The sequence below is a fragment of the Berghia stephanieae genome, chromosome 6 (assembly GCF_034508935.2).
Source record: "Berghia stephanieae isolate SIO BIC M18660-M18661 chromosome 6, UCSD_Bste_1.3, whole genome shotgun sequence".
Lineage (NCBI taxonomy): Eukaryota > Metazoa > Mollusca > Gastropoda > Nudibranchia > Aeolidiidae > Berghia > Berghia stephanieae.
In genome coordinates this window covers 60,947,921-60,975,784 of record NC_088365.1, presented here as the reverse complement: position 1 = coordinate 60,975,784, position 27,864 = coordinate 60,947,921, and the positions used below count along the sequence as shown (strand labels likewise).

At 35.5% G+C, this 27,864-nt stretch overlaps 1 protein-coding gene across 2 annotated transcripts in view; it reads left to right on the top strand.

Annotated features, from left to right (window-relative positions):
- Window positions 1-1,908: 1,908 nt before the first annotated feature.
- LOC144975407 (protein rolling stone-like) overlaps window positions 1,909-27,864 on the top strand; it is a 27,751-nt gene continuing 1,795 nt past the window's right edge. Inside the window, exons 1-7 of one of the 2 annotated variants that reach the window (XM_078919439.1) lie at window positions 1,909-2,194; window positions 4,397-4,576; window positions 6,425-6,515; window positions 12,007-12,153; window positions 14,306-14,410; window positions 15,616-15,783; window positions 17,877-17,937. In XM_078919439.1, coding sequence (XP_078775565.1) covers window positions 4,496-4,576; window positions 6,425-6,515; window positions 12,007-12,153; window positions 14,306-14,410; window positions 15,616-15,783; window positions 17,877-17,937 — 653 coding nt within the window. In that variant the 5' untranslated portion in view covers window positions 1,909-2,194; window positions 4,397-4,495. The remainder of the gene's footprint in view (window positions 2,195-4,396; window positions 4,577-6,424; window positions 6,516-12,006; window positions 12,154-14,305; window positions 14,411-15,615; window positions 15,784-17,876; window positions 17,938-27,864) is intronic. The other variant, XM_078919438.1, reaches the window with a different exon arrangement.

The following is a 27,864-nucleotide window of genomic DNA, read 5'->3' as shown; positions in this document are numbered from 1 at the left end:
ATATATAGGGGGATGGAAGTCACAGTAAGTGCCTCCCTGCCCACTATGATAGGTCAGGAAACTCAACCGGTACGAATTGTTGAAATTTCAAGGTAGCTTTGCTTATAGGGAATGAGATCAGCGGAAGAGTAGCGTCCCTTGATTGGACGTCACCCATAGTCTGTGACGTCACCGGCGGAAAAGCTATTTGAGAGAGAAGGTCATGTTGGTTGTGCGCATGCGTCTCTCGTCCTCGCTTCCGGTGAAAGCGGCTTGAGACACTTCAAAAACAAATTGACCTTCTCTCTGTAAGGTGACGTCCAATCAAGGGACGCTACTCTTCCGCTAATCTCATTCCCTACGGGCCCCTTGTTTAAATAGAACCCCCCCCCCCCCCCCCCCCCTTAAAAAAATGATGGAAAAGATTGTCCATTGCCACAATGTTAAACTCGGCACATAATATGTGAACGTCGACCCTGACAGAAGGCCAAATTGAGGTGGCAGATTCCATTATGAGAACGTTTTTTTAAAAATAAATTAAAAATACAAATTGATGTGTTTTAAATCTTGTTTATTTGTGTTACATGATGAAAACAACAAGAACAGGAACAACACACAAACACACACGTTGTATTACGCCTCTTGGAGGATGGTATTCACTTTCTGTCGCTGTTGAAAAATTGATATATATATATATATATATATATAATATATATATATATATATATATATATATATATATATATATATATATCCCTAACCAACAGCAACACATAACATGTAGAACGAGACATGACGCCTGTTAGGCGATATTACAGAGACAACGCTGTTAACGACCAGGTACTCCTTTTACACCTGAGTACGGTGAGAGAACGTGAGTAAAGAGCCTTCTCCAAGGACTTTACTATGCGCAGAGCACGAGGCTCGAACTCAGGACCTTCCGATGCGAAAGCGAGTGTCATACTACAAGACCACATAGCCGCACCTATCTACAATTTTTAGCTTTAAAAAGCTTGTGATATGGGATAACATTCGTGTCTTTTATTAAGGTTTTAAAAAAATTCACCCATTATAGATAGTAAAAACCGTGTACAAATGCTCGTTACAACTCGCATCAATAATACAGGTTTTAATATAACATGAAATTAAAACCGTACTAAAAGGCATTCTTTGATTATCTGCTATTTATTATTCTATAATATCATGATTTTTCAGGCAATAAATGACGATTCTAGAAGAGATAATAATACACTCACGGTTAAATCGAGAGAAATGACCTTTTAGAATAATATAATCGTGCGTAGTCATGGGCGTTCTTCTCTCTGTTTTGCCGACATTCTAATTTGAAATGATACCCTTTATATAGTGTATTTAACCAATCTACTGCCATAACTCTGGAAATAAAAACGTATTTTAAAAATTTGGCCAGAAAATTCATTCTTCAAATATCGATCAATTTAAATAACCCCCATATTAGCAAAAACAAAACAAAACAAAAAACAAAAACGAAAAACAGCTCTCAAATCTGCTACTTGAGTGAAGATGCGAAATCCTAAATTCGAGAGTTTTTCTACCAAAATGAGGGTCGATATTTGAAGGATGAGTTTTCAGGCCAAATTTTTAAATACGTGTGTTTTTTTTCTTCTTTTCTTCAGATTATGGCAGTTAACTGGTTAACCAGTGTGATATTAAAAAAAATGATAGACCCTTAATTTTGATACTATAATAAAATAATTGATACGAAAAACAGGGCGGGGGCTAAGATCGATGAGCGTCATAATCACAGCTTAGGTATTAGTTTTTGAATCGTCAAGATCTGAAGCTAGTAATTAAAACTTGTTCTCAACCAAGATGTTTAGTGATATTAAATTATATGTCGTGAAAGATCATTCATTTCCCTGAACTGCTGATGTCGGATAAATTAATGTTTTTGTTTGCTATGGGTGTTTCTAAGGTTAAATTATCGTATTACGCTGATATCACTTCGGGGAGATATTTTGTATACAAGTCAAGTTATAATATTTTCATTCTAGAGCTTACTTGAGCAGTTTTGATTTAAAAGTAGCTGTTTTGGAAATTGTTTAATTTAAGTTTTGATAATAACGTGTTTATTATGTTATAAATCATACATTTATTTTTATATTTCCTACATACAATCCATTTAAATTTATTACAATATTTCGTTTTTGGAAAATATTCTACCGCAACTGTTTTGGTGAGTTGTGATCATAATACGCTGTTAATTTTCCATAGTATTGGATTTCATTTCGGTTTACAAAACAGTTTCCTTCAATATTCTCTATCTCTCTCTTTCGCTCTCTCTCTCTCTCTCTCTCTCTCTCTCTCTCTACTCTCTCTCTCTCACTCACGTACTCACTATCTATCTATCTATCTATCTATCTATCTATCTATCTATCTATCTATCTTCATTTATATATATATATATATATATATATATATATATATATATATATATATCTATCTATTTATCTACCTATCTATCTTTATCTCTCTCCTTCTATTTCTTCTCCCTCTCTATCTCCCTCACTCTCTCTCTCTATCTATCTATCTCTCCTTCTCTCCTCTCTCTCTCTCTTTCTCTCTCTCTCTCTCTCTCTCTATATATATATATATATATATATATATATATATATATATTATCTTTCTTATTCTCTGTGTGTGCCTATCTCTTTTTATTATTCCCTTGTTTAAAATATTCTAGAAATGGTTGGATTTGTGTTGCTTTTATATATTCAAGGTAAAATATTATGAACTACAGTACTCTGGAAATACCCGAATTAAAAATTTTAGTCAGTAAACTCGCTCTTCAAACATCAACTGATTTAAATGATTCTCATCTAGGCAAAAACTCTCAAACCTGGAAATTTAAACGAAGACTTCACGAGGTTTCAGGTTAGACAATTTTTGCCAAGATAAAGATCATTTAAATCGATCGATATTGGAAGGACGAGTTTTCTGGCCAAATTTTCAAATACGTGTCTTTCCAGAGTACGGCAGTTAACTGGTTAAGAGGCGGCTTTGGGTCTAATTATTGGGGAAATCCTTCAACAAAATGATTTTGAAATGTTGGTTGAAAAAGATATTTTATTATCTTAGAAATAATATGATTAAAGTCAAATTTCTAATAATAGACTATAAAGGCACGAAATCATAGTAGAAAAGGGTATAAGAGTATGAAAAGTGTAAAAAACGGAAAACTATCTTGCTGTTTTCTCATTTGTCATTTTTCTAAGGGTGTGGGATACTGTGTCAAACATTTATCAGAATCTATTTCATGAGATTGTCGATACATTTTCACAGCTATCACAGGGATTATGTATTATGTCATCATAGAGATATTTTATATTATAGATAAGGTAAAAGTATTTTGACCAATGATCCAAATCATACATTTTTAACATCAATTTTGTCACATAATTTTGATTAGCAACTTTGTAATATTCTATTTAAAATCCCACAAGCTAAAGCTGTAAATTCACTCCATGGTGACACACAATATGCTACAATTTTGATTAGCGGGAAGAAAGAATATGGAGATTATTCCTTTATTAATTTTTGCGAAGAATCTGCCATAAGATTTTTAATAATTTTTGAGGTCAGACACCCAAATCAGGCAGGGCGCAAAAACTAGTACCAACACAGATAATGTATTTTTTTTCATCAAAAATGTTTTTTTTTTTTTTGACCTCTTATGATGATACAGATTTGATTAAAACCGCCCTATATAGGGAATTAATTTTGTTTAGAAAATACCGATGATGATAATAATAATGATGATGATGATGATGATGATGATGATGATGATGATGATGATGATAATGATAATAATAATAATAATGATGATGATGATGATGATGATGATAATAATGATGATGATGATGATGATGATGATGATGATGATGATGATGATAATGATGATGATGATGATGATGATAATGATAATAATAATAATAATAATAATAATGATGATTATGATAATAATAATAATGATGATGATGATGATAATAATAATGATAAATAATAATAATATTAATAATAATAATAATAATAATAATAAAAATAAAAATAATAATGATAATAATAATAATAATAATAATAATAATAATAATAATAATAATAATAATAATAATAATAATAATAATAATAATAATAATAATAACAATAATAATAATGATAATAATCATGCGTAATTTCTATAGCGCCTCTTTCCACCAAATGTGCTGGGAAGAGCTAATACAAAGATATTTTATATATAATATATATATATATATATATATATATATATATATATATATATATATATATATATATATATATATATAAATATATATATATATATATATATATATATATATATATATATAATATATATATGATTCAATAATTTCACTCACAGAAAACTGAAAGGAAGTATCCACTGGCCATTCTACTTCCGTCGTCTGATAGCTGAGAGCATTTACACCATATTATTATTGATTGATTGGTAACAAGTAGTATGGGGTGTTGCAAGGAGGAATTTCAACTCAGGAAATTTGGATTTGGGGACGAAAAGTCGTACAAGTTTTCTCTGTCAGGGGTAAGATAAGATTTCTGATCCTTCAGAGCCGTGAGACTTAAAGTTATGATATGCATATAGGTAAAATATTCACAACATCCGCCAGCCGGACAAAACGTACCCAACTTTTTAAAAAAGTATGTGTAACCTTAAACGTTTATGGTATGATTGATTGAATTTCGTGAGAACAAATGTTTGAAATAGCTCTCTAAAAACAATAACAAAGAAATGAGTGACTTGTCTAAATATATATATAGTGTTCATCTTTTAAAATTTGCCTATATATGACCCTTCGCTCAAAACGGTATTAAGTCGGGTTGGTTAAGATGCTGAAAATTGATTTTATAGCCAGAAAGATCAGACTTGTGTTGAGTTTGTGTGTTTTATTGAGGAGAATTGATACCGCATTTTAGGGTGCTAATGCCAGCAATTTAGATTTTTAACCAGTTTAACATGAAATTCGGCTTTTAAGTATTTGGTTCGTTCCGACAAAATACCGTTTTGAGATGATGGGCCACATATTTCTTTCTGTTTATATATTAAGACTGAATATGTGACCACCTCTTCTATCGGGTTATAATATCGGGGTCACCCAGATAACGACAGATGGATATTATGCGGAAATTGACCAGAAACATAAAATCTCGGTTTTTGAAAAAGCATTTATTTCTCTCTCTTTAATTATCCAAATAGAAATTTGCCTGCTACAAGTAACTCATTTATGATTGTGAATTACTTTTTCAGGACTTAAAACATCCTGATAAAATACTCGTACAATTTTGATACATGTTTTATGTCACCCACAAGTTTTTTAAAATTACTATTTAGATGCTATGAGTTTTTTTTTTTAAAACGCATACTATCTGCCAGCCCCAACATACAAAGCAATCTGTAACCTTAAAGTTTAAACTGAGCTTTTATATAGCACGATATCCACACAAAAGGTGCTCAAAGCGCTTTACAACGGGTCCCAGACCAACAGCAACACGTAACTTGTAGAACATCACATGTCGCCTGTTTGGCGATATTATAATTTTTGGAGAGAGAGAGAGAGAGAGAGAGAGAGAGAGAGAGAGAGAGAGAGAGAGAGAGAGAGATAACGCTGCAACGGCCAGATACTCATTTTCCACGTAAGTACGGTTAGAGAATGTGAGTAAAGCGAGCGCCGTTTCCAAGGACTCAACTATGCGCCGAGGAGGCTCGAACCCAGGACTTCCCGATCCACAAGACCACATAGCCGCACAGGTTAATCCTAATAGGCGCATACTTGAGTCATTGGGAAAGGTAGTTCACTCACATTCTCTCATCGAACTCAGGTGGAAAATGGTTTAGGTTTATAGCCCGATTAATACAATTTCGTGAGATCTACTCTTTAAAATAACTGGCTAAAACAATAACAAAAAGCTGAGTAACGTTAATTTCGTTCTACCAATAGAGCTAGTATTGTATATTCTGTCCTTTGAGATCACGAATTAAATAAATTAATCAGAAAATCATCCTTAACTATCTAGTCCATCTAATAATTTAAAACCCTTGATTTTGAAATTGTCACCCCATTGTCAAAATCACCTCACGCCTTAACAACAAATTTATGGCAACCATCTCTCTCTCTCTCTCTCTCTCTCTCTCTCTCTCTCTCTCTCTCTCTCTCTCTCTTTCTTTCTCTCCTCTCTCTCTCTCTCTCTCTCACCATCGCTCACTCTCTCTCCCTCTTTCCCTCCATCCCTCAATCTCTCTCCCTCCATCCCTCTCTCGCTCCCACTCTCTCTCTATCTATCTCTCCTCTCTCTCCTCTCTCTCTCTCTCTCTCTCTCTCTGTCTCTCTTTCTCTCTCTTTCTCTCTCTTTATTTCTTTCTTTCCCTCTTCAGTGGCGATGTTCCCATCGGGTATTCATAGGATGGCGTGTGTTCTGGGCCCTTTGGCATATCGGATGGCTCATCAGAAGTTTCCAGTATCAAGGTAAGGAAGTTGACATTTGTATAGAACATACTTTAAAATGCCATTGAATTTATAATAATAATAATAATAATAATAATAATAATAATAATAATAATAATAATAATAATAATAATAATAATAATAATAATAATAAAAATAATAATAATAATAATAATAAAAATAAAAACATTAATAATAATATTATTATTACTATTATTACTATTATTATTATTATCTTTATTATTATTATTATTATTATTATTATTATTATTATTATTATTATTATTATTATTATTATTATTATTATTATTATTATTATTATTATTATCATTATTATTACTATTATTATTATTATTATTATTATTATTATTATTATTATTATTATTATTATTTTTATTATTATTATTACTCTTATTTTATTATTATTATTATTATTATTATTATTATTATTATTATTATTATTATTATTATTATTATTATTATTAATATTAACATTATTATTATTATTGTTATTATTATTATTATTATTATTATTATTATTATTATTATTATTATTATTATTATTATTATTACTCTTATTATGATTATTATTATTACTCTTATTATGATTATGATTATGATTATTATATATTATTAATTATTATTATTATTATTATTATTATTATTATTATTATTATTATTATTATTATTATTATTATTATTATTATTATTATTATTATTATATTATTATTATTAATATTATATATTATTATTATTATTATTATTATTTTTATTATTATTATTATTATTATTATTATTATTGTGTTATTATTATTATTATTATTATTATTATTATTATTATTATTATATTATCATTATTATTATTATAACGTCCATCGATTCCTAAAGGACAGAGGACTCTGAGCGCACAAAACAATTTATGTAGCCCAATAATAGCCACTAAACATGCTCAAACTGCTTTCCAAATGGTCTCTGACCAACAGCAATACGTAAAATGTAAAACGAGACATGACGCTTTTCTAGGAAATATTGCTATCTTTTCCGTACAGACATAACGCTATTTACGCCATGTTCTCATTTTACACAAGAGTTCAGTGAGTGAATGTGATGTGATAAAGAACCTTTTCCAATGACTCAGTTATGTGCCTTTTTTTCTATTATGGTTTGCCCAAGATGGGAAGATTTTATTTCTATTAGGGCCAGTTAGTAGTCAGTAAATGTGCTAGGGTGTTTGTTTTTCCTATAGGGAATGAGACTAGCGGAAGAGTAGCGTCCCTTGATTGGAGTCACCGGCGGAAATGTTAATCGAGAGAGAACGTCATGTTGGTTGTGCGCATGCGTTTCTCGTCCTCGCTTCCGGTGAAAGCGGCTTGAGACACTTCACCGAAAGCGAGGACAAGACAGACGCATGCGCAAAACCAAATTGACGTTCTCTCTGTAAGGTGACGTCCAATCAAGAGACGCTACTCTTCCCCTAATCTCATTCCCTATTAAGTTTAGTTCAAGGAACAACACTTTGTTTTCTCTTAAGGTTAGTGAACGGAATACTTGTGTTGTTTCCCTTAGCACGAGAAATATACGGAAGGCCTCCTTATGTGACAGCAGCTTCTTATGGTGCTCACACTACTATGTTATGACGATCGACCCAATCAGCAGATTCCGTACCGCACTCGTGCACCGTCGCAAACACACCCGGAAGCTTCGTCACAACACACCGTTCAACTAGATACTACTGGTAATAATAATCTAAAATATCAATAACATACGCGCGCCCGCGCATACACACACACACACACACACAAACACACCCCCCACGCACACATAAACAAAAACATTAACAGACATACTTTCAGTTATTACTCACAAGAAATAAAAACAACAACATCTATATCAAATAAAATTTAAACATTGACAGAGACTTTAAAATATGTTTTTGTAAAAAAAAGTAGTGTTTAAGCTTTGATTTATACACATCGACACTTGATGGTTGACGAATAGCTCTGGTAAGATTGTTCCATATTAGAGGAGCAAGTGTTGATAACGATCTCCCATCATAAAATAGAAAATTTGATTTGTTGTTTACTTGAAGTTTAGTGGGGTCATAGAAGTCTGTAGCATTCTAGATGGGAAATAGACATTTATGAATTCATGAAGATACCTTAGTGCTAAACCATTAAGGCATTTAAAGCAGGTTTAACACTCTCCTTACCAGCCATTTTTAGAATTTTCCCCAAAAATTCACACTCACCCAACTCAAAAATAGACTTTTCTTAATCAAATAAAGTAGTAACAAGTGCATTCTATACAGAATGTTGTTCAGCAAAAATAGCACTACAACATAGTGTTTATTATTTATCTCTGTAATCAAAGCATTTCTTGAAATTTTGGGATGAACAAGAGAAATCAGGATGAGACATTGTAAGGTTGCATTGTAACGAATGTGACGATTTTCTCAACCCTTTCTTTCACTGGCAACCAATGCAATTCAAACAGAATGGAAAGTGAATGGTCATATCTTTTTTGTTTTGTAATCAATTTTGCCGCACTATTCCGAATTATTTGATGTCTTTAAAAATTATCTTAAGTTATCCCAGCCAAAGGAGAATTACAATAATCTAATCTTGATAATATAAATGTTGTTACTAGCTTTTAGTCACTGGTTTCGTACATTAGAAATCTTCTTGAGATGTGAACTTAAACTTTTGCATAGATTACCAACATGTGAATTCATGCCCAAATCGCTTTCTAAACATTCTCTATATTTCTAATTGTTTTACTTGATTTTATATATTTGTCATTAATAGCCAATTTCAATATCGGGAAAGGAACTTTTTTCTTTTCTTCACAAAACGTTACTTCTGTTTTATCAGTATTAAGTTTAGTTTATTTACACCCATCCAGCTTTTTACATCAATAACTAATGTTGTAATAAGACCGACGTGCACATTTATGAAGGTCTGACATCCGGTTGTGATAAGACCGACGTGTACATTTATGAAGGTCTGACATCCGGTTGTAATACGACCGACGTGTACATTTATGAAGGTCTGACATCCGGTTGTCTGACATCCGGTTGTGATACGACCGACGTGTACATTTATGAAGGTCTGACATCCGGTTGTGATAAGACCGACGTGTACATTTATGAAGGTCTGACATCCGGTTGTGATAAGACCGACGTGTACATTTATGAAGGTCTGACATCCGGTTGTGATACGACCGACGTGTACATTTATGAAGGTCTGACATCCGGTTGTGATAAGACCGACGTGTACATTTATGAAGGTCTGACATCCGGTTGTGATACGACCGACGTGTACATTTATGAAGGTCTGACATCCGGTTGTGATAAGACCGACGTGTACATTTATGGAGGTCTGACATCCGGTTGTGATACGACCGACGTGTACATTTATGAAGGTCTGACATCCGGTTGTGATAAGACCGACGTGTACATTTATGAAGGTCTGACATCCGGTTGTGATAAGACCGACGTGCACATTTATGAAGGTCTGACATCGGAACAAACCTATAGACCTAGTTTACATTGTGATAATGGACAACATTTTGCGTCATTTATTTTTTTTTAGATTTCCATTACAACAATGAGCCCATAAAGATTTGGGTTATCAGACCTGCAAATAAGTACACGTCGGATGAGACGCATTGTCTATTAAAATATCAAATGACGAAATTAAGGAGCAGGCACCAGAGTAAGAAAATGAATGACAAAGACGATTATCTCTGTTCGATTCAGCATAATGCATTTTAATAGACAAAGATCTGAACAAGTGTGTATGAAAGGTGCCAGACAAAGCAAGAAAGAAAAATAGAAGACAAAATAACATTCAAAAAAATCAGTCTACCTCGACTGTAATGGTAACACGTCTGACCGGTGGTCAGAAGGTCTGAGGTTCGATCCCCAGTCGAGGTAGACTTATTTTTTGGAATGTTTTTTTTCTTCTATTTTTCTTTCTAGCTTTGTCTGGCACCTTTCATACACACTTGTTCAGATCTTTGGTTATTAAAATGCAATTATGCTGAATCGATTACAGGCTTTCTTTCTTGTTTATCCCCGTAACAGTTTGAGCCTTTATATATATATATATATATATATATATATATATATATATATATATATATATATATATATAAGTAGAATTGAGAGGAAAATTATCTTGAGCTTAGGCTTTTATGTAGCGCAATATCCACTAATCATGCTCAAAGCACTTTACAAAGGGTCTCTGACCAACAGCAACACGTAACATGTAGAACGAGACGTGACGCCTGTGAGGCGATATTACAATTTATTCGACAGAGCCAACGCTGTTGTCCACCAGGCACTCAATTTACACCTGAGTACGGTGAGTAAAGAATCTTTTCCAAGGACTCAACTATGAGACGAGCGAGGCTCGAACCCAGGACCTTACGATCCGAAAGCGAGTGTCATACCACAAGACCACATCGCCGTACTGCACTGACTTCTTCTTCTTCAAGTACCAAGTCTGTGCCAGACATCGTTGATCATGGTACGCCATTCATCTCTTTGATCAGATAACCTCAGAAAACTAATATTACTCTTCTCTTTCTTTATCACCCAGCTGTTCAAACTATTCAAATATGTTTTTCTTGGTCTACCTTTACTCTTTTTACCTTCTATCTTTCCTGTGAGAGCAAGATGTTCAATACATTTATGTCGATTTAGGTGTCCTAAAAATTGCATTTGTCTTTTTCTTATTGTACGAATTAATAGCCTTTTAGCTTGCTCTAATACTTCTTCATTAGTTTTCTTCTCTGTCCATGAGATTCTTAACATCCTTCTAAGAAACCACATTTCTGCTGCCTCCAGTTTCTTTCTAATGTCTTCTGTAATTGTCCTGCACTGACTATGGTTATAAAATTCTGAAGAAAAAAATCTTTGGTCATGGGCATGCGTGATAATTGCACAACATGTGATAAAGATAGACAGACACCTCTACACTTGCATATGAATAATGAAACGAACTAAAGCAAGCAATTTTGCAACAGTGCTAATAATATCTTTCTATTTTCCTCAGTGGCAACCTATGAAAATGGATGGAAATGGTTCATTTTCTTCACCAACTGCTAATAATATCTTTCTATTTTCCCCAGTGACAACCTATGAAAATGTATGGAAATGGTTCATTTTCTTCACCAACTGCTAATAATATCTTTCTATTTTCCCAGTGGCAACCTATGAAAATGGATGGAAATGGTTCATTTTCTTCACCAACTGCTAATAATATCTTTCTATTTTCCCCAGTGACAACCTATGAAAACGGATGGAAATGGTTCATTTTCTTCACCAACTGCTAATAATATCTTTCTATTTTCCCCAGTGGCAACCTATGAAAATGGATGGAAATGGTTCATTTTCTTCACCAACTGCTAATAATATCTTTCTATTTTCCCCAGTGACAACCTATGAAAATGGATAGAAATGGTTCATTTTCTTCACCAACTGCTAATAATATCTTTCTATTTTCCCCAGTGGCAACCTATGAAAATGGATCGAAATGGTTCATTTTCTTCACTAACTGGTCTTATCTTGCTCTCACATTTCAAAGCGTGATAGCATTGATACTTGTAATCTATAACACACGCAATGGGAGGAAAACGGAGGAAGATTTTGGGGAAGGTGAGTGGAAACAATACAGGGGGGGGGGGGGGGGGGGAGTAGATATCGTCATTGCCTTTTCACCCTGCGTCAGGGTATAGGCCACAGACAAACAATTTCCATCCTTCTTTATCTTGAGTTAACCCTTGTTTTTTTTCTTTTTTACCTCGTTCAATGTCTTATCACTTCTCTGTATATCAACTCTTGTTCATGTTCCTCGTGTCCTTTCCTTTGATCTTCTGCCCTGGGAGTTCCAGTCCTTTCGGCTTTGTCTGTTGTCCTTCATAAATTCTGTCATTGTAGAAACTCTTCGGTCGTCGAAGCTAAAAAAAAAAAGGATTTGCTTTGTCCGTCTGCGTTTCTGTAACAATTTTAGTTTTACGGAAGGGGTGTTAACCCTTCGACAACCCTCAACCTGGAGGACCAGGTGACTCAAAAATGGGGAATCACACCCCATTCGTCGCCTTTCACGATCCGCAGGCTTGGCCTTGGGCTATTCTTGGACCCTTTCAGTTGAGGGACCCCGGACACCACACGGGAGAAAAAAAGTGGATATACAGTAATAAAATCAATGACATATCATATTGAAGTGAAAGCTATATAATATATCGTAAATTAAAAATGCAAGTACTTGCACTTTAATAGAAAGGAAAGAACAAAAAATACTTGCATTTTAATAAAAAGAAAAGACTAAAAGTATTTACTTGCATTTTTGTATTAAGATATAACAAGAAATAAAATGACAAGAAAGTAGAAATAGTCTATTCTGGACTCTAATTAGCGACCAATTTTGACATGTCTTGAACGTATTTCCACGTGTCTATGCCTCTTCAGTATGATCGGAACGTGATGAAGACAATTGGAATGATCTGGAATTTTGCCACGTTCTGACCCAACCCTTTCGTTCCATTTCGGACAGAGAACTTTTGCTTCAAATATTGGTCGATTAAGAAGACTTCCAACTTGTGGAAAAGTCTTACACTCGAGACTTCTCAAAGAATGCTAGGGTTCTAGTCGTTTTTTACAATTGGGAAGCTTTCACTTCAATATAATATTTCTTTAAGTATCCTACTGTAAACCTACTTTTGCATCCCCCTGTAAATCGGTAAAATGAACCATGGTTGGATAGGTTAGTAGCTAATGCCTCAGCCAGAATGTGGGTGTTGTATCAATCTGGACGATTTGTATTCTTTTTTACTGTGTCGAGTAATTTCGGTCACACGACAAAATAATACATTCAAAATAACCTAGACGTCTAAATAATAAAAAATTAAAAGTGCTCACAGTTTTGAATAAGGTTCAACAGTCCTGACGTCACTTCCCTCGTAATGACGCAAAGTAACTTAATAATTGGTTCTAAACTATCGGAACAAGGTGGACACCCTTATGAAATACTTCTCAAACGAGCATAAAAGGGTATCCAGAGGAGAAAAACATAAATCTGATCATGTTTTGACTTTTATACATTCTGATCACATGACATGTGAAATGTTCTTGCCTGCATGAAGATTAAAAAGCACCGATTTTCTTTCTTTAGAACCAAGCTGCTCGTTGCTGGGCGGACGTGACATCAGACAAATGAATCCTATTATCCAACACCACAATAATAAATAGGTCACTTTGTTAAAATTGACCCTTAGGTATGTTTTTTTAAAACAATTTTTATGAACAAAGCAGCCATTTAAGAAGCCCCAGATTTCAGACATTGTTACAATTAATGTCATTTTAATTAGTCGATTTTTTCATAGTTCTCCTTCTTCTTTCAGCTTATCCCGAAGTTTGCAGGGTTGCCATAATGAATGCCACATCTCCATGCATCTCGGTTTTCAGCGCATTATCTTCCTCCAGGCCGAGTTCTTTCATATCATCCTTTACCTTATCCCACTATCTAGTCTTTGGGGGTCCCCTTTTCCTCTTTCCCGCTATTTGTAAGTCCAATACTATCCTTCTCACGCACTCCTTCTTTCGTCTCTTTACATGTCCGACTTTTTCATAGTCATCTGGGCAAAACATTTTCACGTTAAAATGTGTCTCATCAAAATACGACAGCCTGGAGAACTAAATACATGCTTTTTTTGTAGTATTGTTTTTCTTTATTTTATTTAATCTTTTTACTTGGGGGGTAAGTTCTCGTATGTTTGGAATCATCCATTGTTGTTTTCTATATTTTCAGAGTCGAATACAAACTGGTCGGAGAAGATGCTTTGGTTTTTCACGACAATCTCTTTCGATGCTGCTATTGTTGTCACCGCCGTGTACTGGACCTTTGTTTTTAAAGGTAAACATTCCGTTTAATTAAGCTCCTAATGTTGTTGTTACTTATCTATGCAAAATCCCTTAAAATAATTAGCTTTGATCCGAAGAGTATAGTTTATAAACATAATTTGCGTCTACTTGTTGTTAGTCTTTTTCGTCCAGAGGTCATTGAACTGGTTCGCCACATGGTAATCCATAGTAAAAAAAAATTGAGCTTTTATATAGCGCAATATCCACTAAACGTGCTCAAAGCGCTTTACAAAGGGTCCTTGACCAACAGCAACATGTAACATGTAAAACGAGACATGACGCATGTTAGATGATATTATAATTTTTTTCAACAAAGACAACACTTTTAACGGCCAGGTACTCATTTTACACCTGAGTACGTTGAGAAACTGTGAGTTAAAGACTCATCTGTGCGCCGAACGAGGCTCGAACTCAGGACCTTCCGATCCGAAAGCGATTGTCATACCACTTGACCACATAGCCGTACATAGTTTTTCGAATCATCTGAGGATATCTAAAATAATGTTGTTAGCTTGCCTTTTGTTTGTTTTTTTTGTGAGTGTAAGATTTGTCAAAAATTGTAATCGAGATATTTTACAGTTGATTTTATGATTAAAATGACCTTATTTAAAAATCATTACGGTGATTAAAATACTATGTGAAAGAGCTTTCATTTTCTTTAGAAAAAATAAAATTAAGAATAAATAAATTCCTTTTATTTATCCCATAGAGTAGAGGAGAATTGTTTTTGGGGTCTATTGCAGCGGAAAAGTGGAATAAATCAGTCGTTAACCGCAGTGCAGCGCCGCAAACTGAGCTAGGGTTGGGTGACTTGCTCAATGGGCACCGATTATTCGAATTCGGTAACTATCGGGTACGAAGCAAAGTCCATAAACGTTAAACCATACTGCCTCATGGGAAATTGCATAAAGTGGTAATGAATGTCAACAATGGTGACGACATGAAAATGTCCTGTCTTCATTTTTTCTGTATTAACCCGACTATAAACGTTCATGGATACACACAGTCTTGTGTGTTAGTCCGTTATACTTCCGGATGGCAATGTTATGAGCTTCTTAGCCAAGCACATACTATCAGTAGTCTTGATAATACCATTAAGTGAGAATTACTCATAAACATTGATGGTAAAAAAAAACAATAACAAAGACCCGAGTGACGTCAATTTCGTTCTATCTATATACTCATCTATCATTTCAGAGCTGAAAAAAGCCTTGTCGGTGATAACTCATGCAGTGACCACATTCTATGCCTTGTCGGACATCATGATAAGCGCCACTCCGATACGGTTTCTTCATTTTATCTACTCGTCAATCTTCATATTTTCGTATTATTTCTTGTTTTCGCTGTTCTACCATCTCGCTGGAGGTAAGGGGTTTTATTTTATTTTTTTTTTAAATTATGTTTTTCACCTGTTGGTTGTACTTTTATTTTATTGCTAGTCAAAGGAATGATAAGTTTTTACTAGATTCAAAGTTATTGATATTTATGGTAGAACAATACGGGAGAAGGCGGGTTCGCAGAGGGCTTAAGGCATTGCATTGTGACCCAGAAGGTCTTGGGTTCTAGACCCGCTTCAGGCAATTTCGTTTTTTTTTCCTTGGGCAAGATTGTTAACCCACAATTTGCTTACTTTGGACAACAAGGGCTATTCCTATGAACATCAGATGTTTGTTTTATGAATTATTTTTTAAAAAATTGAGCTTTTATATAGCGCAATATCAACTAAACGTGCTCAAATCGCTTCACAAGGGGTCCCTAGTCAACAGCGATATTTAACATGTAGGACGGGACATAATGCCTGTTAGGCGATATTACATTTTTTTCGGACAAAGACAACGCTGTTAACGGCCAGGTACTCATTTTACACCTGAGTACGGTGAGAGAATGTGAGTAAAGAGCCTTTTCCAAGGACTCAACTATGCGCCGAGCGCGAGGCTCAAACCCAGGAGCTTCCGATCCGAAAGCGAGTGTCATACCACGAGAGCACATAGCCGATTTATAAAACTCTGTGGAAATACAACAGTCGTAACGTCACTTCCCTAATAATGACGCACGGTAACTTAGTAACTGGCTCTAAACTATCGGTACAATGGCGGACGCCCTTATGAAATATTTCTCCGACGAGCATAAAAGCGTATCTAGAGGGAAAAAAACCCAAACATTATAAATCTGATATTGTTTTGACTTTTACACATTCTGATCACAAGATATATGAAAAGTTCGGCCTAGCAGGAAAAATAAAAAGTACCGATTTTCTTTGTTTAGTACCACGATGGCCGCCGTTGCTGGGCGACATGACATCAGACTATTGAATTCAATTTCAAAGCGCCTACATCTATCTATGCCACGCGGTTAGCGGTTTTTTTTTGGGTGTTTTTTTTTTCCGTTTCCATTTTTTGGGTTTTTACAACAGACTTAGGTCTGATCGTTGGTTATACAAGCCGAGTACACTAGCCGTACTATGTGTCACTGTTCTCATTCACACCTGACTCAAGTGAGAAAAGGGGTGTTAATCGCCATACCCAAACATAAACCATTGACACGAAAAATTGGGTCACCTATCTATCGATGGCCATACTTAATGTCCATCTGCTATTGGGCTGTTTGTGAGAGAGCCTTTAGATTTCCGCAGTTTAAATATAAAAAATTAATGACTCACCAAAGTTTCGATATTAATTTTTTTAAAGTGAAAAAATGAGCTTTTATATAGCGCAATATCGACTAAATGTGCTAAAAGCGCTTTACAGGGGGTCCCTGACCAACCGCAACACGTAACATGTAGAACGGGACATGACGCCTGTAAGGGGATATTACAATCTTTCCGGACAGAGACAACGCTGTTAACGGCCAGGTACTCATTTTACACCTGAGTACGGTGAGAGAATGTGAGTAAAGAGCCTTTTCCAAGGACTCAACTATGCGCCCAGCGAGGCTCGAACTCAGGACCTTCCGATCCGAAAGCGGGTGTCATATCACTAGACCACATAGCCGCACAAATTAAGACTTGAAGCTCAAAAGGCGAGTAATTTCATACTACCGCTTCAAGTTATGCCACTATGCGGTTTAAAAAAAAATTAATTGAGCTTTTATATAGCGCAAAATAAACTTAATGTGGCTCATAGCGCTTTACAAGCTTTCCCTGGTCAACAGCAACACTTAACATTTAGGATGGGACATGACGCCTGTTAGGCGATAATACATTTTGTTCGGACAAAGACAACGCTCCTAACGGCCAGGTACTCATTGTTCACCTGAGTACGGTGAGAGATGTGAGTAAAGAGCCTTTTCGAAGGTCTCAATTATTCGTGGAGCGAAGCTCGAACCTAACACCTTCCAATCCGAAAGCGAGTGTCACACCACGAGACCACATAGCCGCACTAGTATGCCAAAGTATGCCAAAAAGTAATCTTAAAGCCAGAATGATCAGTCAATGGGTGTTTTTTTTTTTTTTTTTGTAGGTGAGGCGAGCCTTCGTCGCCCGGGGCGACCAACCCCAACTCAGAGCGTCCACAAGTTGTGGTTAGTGGAACCATCCCTATTGATTGTGCGGCTATGTGGTCTTGTGGTATGACACTCGCTTTCGGATCGGAAAGTCCTGGGTGCGAGCCTCGCTCTGCGCATAGTTGAGTCCTTGGAGAAGGCTCTTTTCTCAGATTCTCTCACCGTACTCAGGTGTAAAATGAGTACTGGCCGTTAAAGCGTTGTCTCTGTCCGAAAAAAATTGTAATATCGCCTGTCCCGTCCTACATGTTAAATGTTGCTGTTGGCCAGGGACCCCTTGTAAAGCGCTTTGAGCACGTTTAGTAGATAGTGCCCTATATGAAAGCTCATTTTTTTAAAAAAAATCTCTATTTATAGGGATTTGTGGCTTATGAATAGTCCTTGACAAACAGGCGGCGGTTTTTCACGATGAAAATTTTTTTTTTGATGATTAAAAAAAAAACACTCTATTCATTATGTTCAGTGAAAATTCATTTTATTCATCTAGAAGGGGATATTTTTCTTTAAGGTCTACACCAGAGTAGACTGAAGTCATCCGGAGTGCAACGCAACAAAGTGAGCTAGGGCGAGGTGACTTGCTCAAAGTCACACAGCGCCACGAGCAGTTAAACTCGATATACCTTTGGGGTACTTATCAAAGGCCATACCCCTGAACAATGCATAAAGAAATTTTATTTTTGATCTAAGTTTCTTATTTTGGACTATAAATAATATATTCAATTTTTGACATTAGTTTACTGAAGTATAATACTGTTATACTGGTCTTTGTAAAGCGCTTTGAGCACGTTGTGTGAATATTGTGCTATAGAAAAGCTCAATTAAAAAAGAAAATTGAGGGTGTGTAACATATTCCCTTACCTATTGTGATGTTGGCTAAATTCAAAAACTGTGAGTACTTTTTAATATCTAGGTCATTTTGGGAACGTGTTGCAATATGACCAATGACTCAAGCACATGGAACAATAATAAAGATCGTCCCCATTGGAAGAATACATTTAAAAAAAAATTGAGCATACTTCGTGGATAGCTCATACGGTAGAGTCACGCTCTCATCGGCCAGGCGGAGTTGTCGTACCAATAAGGTCGCGGGTTCAAACCCCCACCACCGCCGCGAAATTTTTTAAATTCTCTATTGTCTTCTGGCAATTTCCTACTCACTCATCTCTTGTTGTTACCAACATAAGTGCCTGCTCCACTCACTTTTCAGCATTTATATAAGGCAATGTCCACAAAGCGCGCTCAAACCTCATAATCGCATAACAAGGAGTCTCAAGCTAACGGCAACGCTTAAACATGTAGGACGATATTACATTTTAGGACAGGGGAGAATGTGAGTAAAGAGTAGTGCGGGGCGGTCCTTGGCAAGCTTAAGGACCACGGTCCTACGGTCCTTGGGAAATGAAGACCGCAAGGACCGGTCTCTAGACCGGTCCGTTCATTCTTGAACCGTTAAAGACCGCTACACGATGAAAACCGTGGCCTACAGGAGTAAAACACACGGAGTAGTCACACTCATTTCAAATTGTAACCTAATTAGAGAAGAGGGGTGATGCCTTCTTTATTTGCTCACCGTACTTCATTGTTACTTCGATAATTTAATAAAATTTGAAATTTATCCCCATTAACGGAGATAATGGCATCGCCCAAGGGGTTTGTCACAGTAAAGATTGTTCACAATTATCTTATTAAATTTTATTTTATTAAGAACTGAATTCATCTCACTCCAGTTATATTTCGGTAGGCTTAGATAAACTTTACCTTCTAATATTAGATCGTCTTTCCTTTTATAGCCTTCCCTCGAATTAATTTCTAATTAGTGAATACTTTTCGTTCTACATTCTGTCACGTAGCCATTTATTATAAAAGCTGATAGGTCTAATATTCTACACTCACTTTCTCTCCACAATCTATGCCGGACGGCCAGTCACTCTATTCCTATATATATATATATATATTGTAAGATTTTTATCTTTTGGGACTTTGTAGATATTATATCTACACCATTAAGACGCCGGAGCTTTTAACTTTGATTGTATAATCTTCAAGGATCAAACCCAAGCCCGCTGTACTACACTATAACCTCTTACCAATTGCCTGGAAGCGGAATTTTACGAGTCCAATCCTATTATCAGAGGAATAGATCATCCAAGCCCATCAACTGCCTGGAAACGTAAACTTACGAACCTGACATATTATCATAAGTTACGTAAAATATTCATATCTCTATTTGTAACTGCCACGATCACTGTTTATCTCTTTTAATTAAATTTCATCATTATTTTTATTTCATTGTAAACAAATCGTTAATTGTTTTTCATTCATAGTAACTAGTAAATTCTGGGGCCTCATTCTACATATATCTTTATGCATAGTTGAGTAGCTCTTTACTCACTTGAGACCATGACATTTTGGAGGGGACACATATAAAGAATTGAATTTATTTAGTTACTTATATCTATTTCATCTAACTTTAAAGTTTAAATTGTAAAACTCTTAATTGCCCCACTTGATCATATTTTAATTGAACTCCCTATTTACAGGATTAATTTTTTTTCTTTTTCATTTCTTCATTTAAATGGAATAGCAATTTATCCATTCATTCTTTCATTCAAATTGAATAGCATTTTATTGATTCATTCCTTCATTCATTTATTCATTTATAAATTATTCATTCATTCATTGTTCATTCATTTATTTATTCATTCATTCATTCATTCATCCATTCATCCATTCATCCGTTTATTCACTCATTTATCCAATCATTCATACATTTATTCCTCCCTTCATTCTTTCATTCATACATTATCCATTCATTCATTCATCTATTCACTCAGTTTTTCATTCATTCATTCATTCCTTGTCCACTTTGTTATTATATCACTCATTTCATTTTGTTGTTTGCCTCATTCATGAATTGTTTTCAATATGTTTACATTCCATAACGATTCATTCACCTGTCATCCAATCACTCAGTGTTGTGAACACATTTTGTAACTATTGTAAATCTTACGATATTTTATTGTTTTGTATTTCAGACATCACTGTTAAACACTCTTCAATGCCTAATTACAATTGTTGAACAACCATTGAACAAGAGAGAGGTCCCAGCCACGAACTGAGTTGGTAAATATATCCTTCATTATTCTTTTTACATGAGTTGGGCATCACATAGTAACTATAGACATCGTGATTTGTTTTGCATAGTGATTTGTTTTAAATGCATTTTTGGCATATTACTGTTACCGAAAACCACTTATATATTATGTTCTGAAAAGTGAGTCTTTAAAAACTAAATAATAATAAAAGGAGTCTACTAGCCGTCGTGTTATATTTAGTGATAGATAACTTGGGATTATTTTGGCATCCTATTATTGTTATCACACTCTAGTATATTAGCGTCATTGCGAATAATTGTACACAAACTAACGACGAGTCACACACATTGGTGATACATTTTTCGTAGTAACATAGTTTAGAGTACACGCGATTGACACATTGTTATTGACACAAGTCATAATAACTCCGCATTGTATTGACACATTGCTTTATAAGATATAACGATAAAAGGCATCAAATTCAACATACATAATAAGTTGAAATAAGAGAGAGAGAGAGATTTCTAAAAATAGAACAGTTCATTCCAGTAAGTGTAAATAAATAAAACAGTCAGTAACAGTATCCTGTCAATATAATATATATAAAACATCGTAACTAATTTATTGCAACATGGAAGCATATAAAAGATACTTAAGTCTCGCAAAGGACTTAGAAATACCCCAGGAAAGAATATTTCCATGGTGCGAAGAGAAAGTAAAAGAAGAAAAAGAACATGAAGAAAGAATTCGTAGAGAAGAAAATGAAGAAAGAATTCGTAAAGAAGAAAAAGAACACGAAGAAAGAATTCGTAGAGAAGAAAACGAAGAAAGAATTCGTAGAGAAGAAAATGAAGAAAGAATTCGTAGAGAAGAAAAAGAACACGAAGAAAGAATACGTAGAGAAGAACGAGAAGAAAGAGTCCAAGAAAGGGAACTAAAAAGACAAATAGCTTTAGCAGAAGAAGAAACCAAAAGGACCCAAAAGATGCTGGAAATTGAAAAAACAAAAACCGGTCATGAAAGAAAACATAATAATAGTGATGAATTTTTCGTGAAACTTCCACGCATGCCAACATACGATGAACGCTCAGACTGTCTAGAATCCTTCTTACACCGATTCGAAGTTCAGGCTAAAGGTTATCGTTGGCCAGAAAGCAAATGGGCCACAGCCTTGATTAACTGCTTATCTGGAGAACCGCTAAAAGTTTTCTATACCTTAACAACTGAAGATGCAGATGACTATGGAAAAATTAAAGACGCTCTACTAAAAAGATTTAGATTAACGGAAGATGGTTACCAGGAAAGGTTTCACACTGCAAAACCGGAAAGTGGAGAAGACTTTAATACATTCGTGAACCGAATTACTCAATTTCTAAATCGGTGGCTTGAGTTGGCAAACGTAAAACAAGACGACTTTGCAGGCCTTTACTATCTCACGCTGAAGAATCGAATCTATCAAGCTTGCAACCCAGATTTAGTCGCATTCTTTAAAGAGAGAAAGCCAGAAAACTTGGACAAATTAAAAATCTACGCAGAAAACTTTAACAGCGCACATCCATTGACACCCCTTAGCAGAACATTGAAGGAACCATACTACGCTGCCGCTGCTCAGAGTCCAGGTACACCTAAAGTTCAGTACTCAAATAGAACGAGCCGATCAATCACTCGGAACACGCAAGTGAAACAGGATGACCATAGTAACAAACCATGGAACAAACAGTTCAATAGAGACCATAGCCGACCCTATCAAAACAAAACAAGAAATAGCACTGACAATAATACTGAGTATAAGAAAACCAACAAACCTATAATTAAATGTCAATATTGTGGAATGAAAGGCCACACAGCAGACAAATGTTACAAAATCGTGGGATATCCAAAAGAAACTGCAAATGCATCACTCCAAACAGGTGTAAACAATCAGACACGAGTAATGTCAGGAGAAAATATAAATGTGTATTGCGTGAAAGGTATGTCACTTTTAACACAAACTCACAAATCAGGATCGCTATTTTTTTGTGAAGGCAAAGCTAATGGAACTGATTGCAAAATATTGAGAGACACAGGATGCAGTACAGTAGGAATAAAAGCATCTTTGATCAATGACGAAGACAAAACTGGAAAAACGGTACAATGCATCACATTCAGTGGCACAGTCGAAACCTTTGAAACAGCTAATGTGTACATAGAAACCCCATACTATACAGGAATAGTGGAATGCTGCATACTTCCCAACCCCGTCGCTGATGTTATTGTTGGCAATATAAAAGGTCTTAAAGACAACCCAACAGATGTAAAAGAATGGTCATTAACCCAAGAAACAGCTTGTCTAGCAGAAACAAGAAAGATGACTAAGACAACAGAGAAGCCAATGACTATTTCTCTAGAACCACAACAATTTGACAGGAACAGGTTCATTGAAGAACAGAAAAAGGACCCGACTTTAACTTCATATTTCAATATCGCAAACAAAGGGACGAAATCAAAAGTTGAATACATCATTGAAAAATATATTCTGTTCAGGTTACATAGGAAAAGAAACAAAATAGCTAAACAACTGGTCACGCCGAGTATTTACAGAAACAAAATCCTTGGAATAGCGCACGATTCAATAACTTCTGGACATCTTGGGAGCTCTTCCACATTGAAGAGAATATCCGAGAATTTCACATGGCCTGGAATTACTAAAGACGTCCGAGAATATGTGAAATCGTGTGACACATGCCAAAGAAGAGTCGCAAAAGGCAGAATACCGAGATTGCCATTAGAGACAACCCCAGTTATTGAAAAAGTTTTTCAAAAAGTTGCAATTGACATTATAGGCCCTTTAACAAAATCAGATAGAAACCATACACACATACTAACACTAGTCGATTACGCAACCAGGTGGCCAGAAGCGATAGCATTGAAATCAACTACATCGGATCACATAGCTGAAGCATTGATGACAATTTTTACTAGAATAGGCATACCAAATGAGATACTGTCGGACAATGGACCCCAATTTACATCACATATGATGCATGAAACCATGAAACTCATGGGAATCCAACACTCATTCACAACTCCCTACCACCCCCAAGCAAATGGTCTTTGTGAAAGATTTAATGGCACTCTAAAGAATATGTTAAGAAAAGTGTCAGCAGAAAAACCAGATGATTGGGACAGATACTTACCAGCAATCCTATTTGCATATAGAGAAATACCCCAAGAATCTACAGGCTACTCCCCATTTGAGTTGATGTATGGACGATCACCTCGCGGCCCGATCAATATAGTAGCCGATATTTGTAAAGGAAATGAGGAGGACAATAACGAAATTATGTTTGCTTACGAATATGTAAGAAACCTGAAAGACAGAATAGAGGACACATGTAAGCTAGCACAGGAATCCGTCACTAAAAAAGCAGAGAAATACAAGGAATACTCCGATAGAAAAAGCAAGTCAAGAAAATTTGAGATTGGTGACAAAGTACTAATACTCTTACCCGATGACTCGAGTAAACTTTTAGCTACATGGAAAGGACCATTCAAAATAACAGCAGTAAAATCTAATGTTAATTACGAGATTAAAATTAACAACACAACAAAGACATTCCATGCAAATATGCTAAAAAAATATTTTGATAGAGACACAGTGTCGCAACCTATGTTTACTAATATCGAAGCTTCAAATGCAGGATTAATCATACCGTTGGTCATGGGACACAGACACCCGAGACAGAAAAACAAACAAAAATCGCACAATTGCAACCACCTAAGACAAAAAAAGAAGTACGCAAAGTACTTGGGCTCCTAAATTTTTACAGGAAATACATTTACAACTTCGCGCACATCGCGACACCGCTAACAAATCTGACAAAGAATGGGTCACCGAACAAAATTGTTTGGACAGAAGCGTGTCAGAATAGCTTTAACCAGTTAAAGGCATTACTCTGTTCAGAACCAATTCTTAAATTACCCGACATATCAAAAGAATTTGTTGTAAGAACTGACGCGTCTGATAAGGGCATCGCAGGTGTACTATTACAGGAACATGAGGGAACTCTAATGCCTTGCTTATATGCAAGCAGAAAATTATTGGACAGAGAATCACGATACTCTGTAATAGAGCGTGAAGGACTGGCCATCGTCTTTGCTTTAAAGACATTCAGCAGATATCTACTGCTAAAAGAGTTTGTGGTCGAAACGGACCATAAACCACTCACGTACATAAGAAATAACAAAATGAATAATAGTAGAGTACTAAGGTGGAGTCTATTTTTGCAAAATTACACTTTCAGTATCTCTCACATACCAGGTTGTGAAAATATTCACGCCGACCTACTTTCTCGATTAGTGTAATGACGTGAGAAGGGTATAACTTAACCTCCCATGCATACTGTTAGTTACCTCGCAAATTATGCCAAATCAGAACACACAAATTCGATAATTTTATTTGTAAACATGATGACCCAACTTAATGTAACATTGAGTATTGTTTGGATATATATACCATACCCATTCATGATTTGGGAAATCTTCTCTTTATCTATTATTGTTATGAATTTTCACTCATTTATGATTAATAATTGAAATGTCAATATTCCATTTACATTTTCATTCATTTCATTCAATAAATTACCTTCATATCATCGACTTAAATCATGCTTCATTGCCATCACTATTGTTTATCACAATGATTTGTAATCACATTGCCATCATGTCGTTCATCACAATGATTTGTAATCACAATCTTTCATTGTTATTGTCACCCATTCATATACCTACGTTAATATAAACATTTCCATGTCTAGTTAATAAATAATTTAATTGTAGCACAAATCATAACAATGGATTAATGCTAGAGTATCATGATAGTAAATTTACTTCCGTTTGTAAAATCTATCTTTCCCATAATGGTTAAAGAGTATATTTTAAACGTGGGTGGGGGGTGTCACAGTAAAGATTGTTCACAATTATCTTATTAAATTTTATTTTATTAAGAACTGAATTCATCTCACTCCAGTTATATTTCGGTAGGCTTAGATAAACTTTACCTTCTAATATTAGATCGTCTTTCCTTTTATAGCCTTCCCTCGAATTAATTTCTAATTAGTGAATACTTTTCGTTCTACATTCTGTCACGTAGCCATTTATTATAAAAGCTGATAGGTCTAATATTCTACACTCACTTTCTCTCCACAATCTATGCCGGACGGCCAGTCACTCTATTCCTATATATATATATTGTAAGATTTTTATCTTTTGGGACTTTGTAGATATTATATCTACACCATTAAGACGCCGGAGCTTTTAACTTTGATTGTATAATCTTCAAGGATCAAACCCAAGCCCGCTGTACTACACTATAACCTCTTACCAATTGCCTGGAAGCGGAATTTTACGAGTCCAATCCTATTATCAGAGGAATAGATCATCCAAGCCCATCAACTGCCTGGAAACGTAAACTTACGAACCTGACATATTATCATAAGTTACGTAAAATATTCATATCTCTATTTGTAACTGCCACGATCACTGTTTATCTCTTTTAATTAAATTTCATCATTATTTTTATTTCATTGTAAACAAATCGTTAATTGTTTTTCATTTATAGTAACTAGTAAATTCTGGGGCCTCATTCTACATATATCTTTATGCATAGTCGAGTAGCTCTTTACTCACTTGAGACCATGACAGGGTTGATCGAGTTGTTCGTGGCGTTGATACACACACGCAACTCCTACCCCCCCCCCCCCCACACACACACACACATTAGAGGGCAGCGAGCATTGAAGAGTAAGAGAGAGACGTGAAGTTATAATAAGAGGGGGTGGATGAGGTGATAAGAGGGGTCGATGGTGACTTTTCGCCAGATCTAACAAACTCAGCTACCCATTCATTGCTGAGTAGACAGGGATTCAGAAAAAATCGACTGCACCCGGGATCGATCTCTGGCCCTTTGCGTATAAAGAGAGTGCTCTATCAACTGAGCTATCGGGGTCCCCAAATATTCTATTGGACCTTTTAAAAATACAGACGTTATAACTGGTTTTTTTGGACGGAAGAAACTAATGAAACTCATATTACTTGATTAGTTAAAACACCAAACGAAATTTTAATATTATTGTATTATTTTTAATGACAACAATGCGATAGAAAGGAGTGGCGACAAGAGATGGACAAAAGAAAACAAAAAATCAGACTTGCAACTTGCTAGGTTCGACACACACACACACACACACATCTTTAGTAGTCACATACATTTCAAACAATAACCCATTAGAGAAGAGGGGTCATGCCTTCATCATAGATCATTGTCATTGCGATCATTATGGTGTAGTAAATTTTGAAATTTACCCCGTATAATGGAATCGTCCAAGGCGTGCGCCTCCTGTTCCCCCCCATCTCACACACGAAAGGGCGGTTTGCGGAGTGGAGGGAGGTGGTCGTCTGCCTCTATGGTCGTCTGTGTCGTTTAGTGTATGGCAAAGGGGGGTGGGTGCGATTAATTAAGTGGGATGGGTGGTGATTGGTGGAAGATAGGCAAAGGACCGAGGCAACGAATCGCTGGGGAAGTAGTATGGCGCGAGACCGTTGAAAGGTGATAAGAAGTGAGGACCGCCGGCGGTCTTCCTCTTTGGGACTGGACCACGGTTCACAGCTAAAAGTCCGGTCCTCAGCGCGGCACTAGTAAAGAGCCTTTCCCAAGGACTCATCCATGCGTCGCACAAAGCGGGACTCGAATCCAGGATGGCCTTCCGATCCAAAGGCGAGTGTCATACCACTATCTAGACCACATAACCGCACAAGGGGCTCTCTTTGAAATTTAACGTTAAACGTTTACTGGTTTTATGATCATAAAATA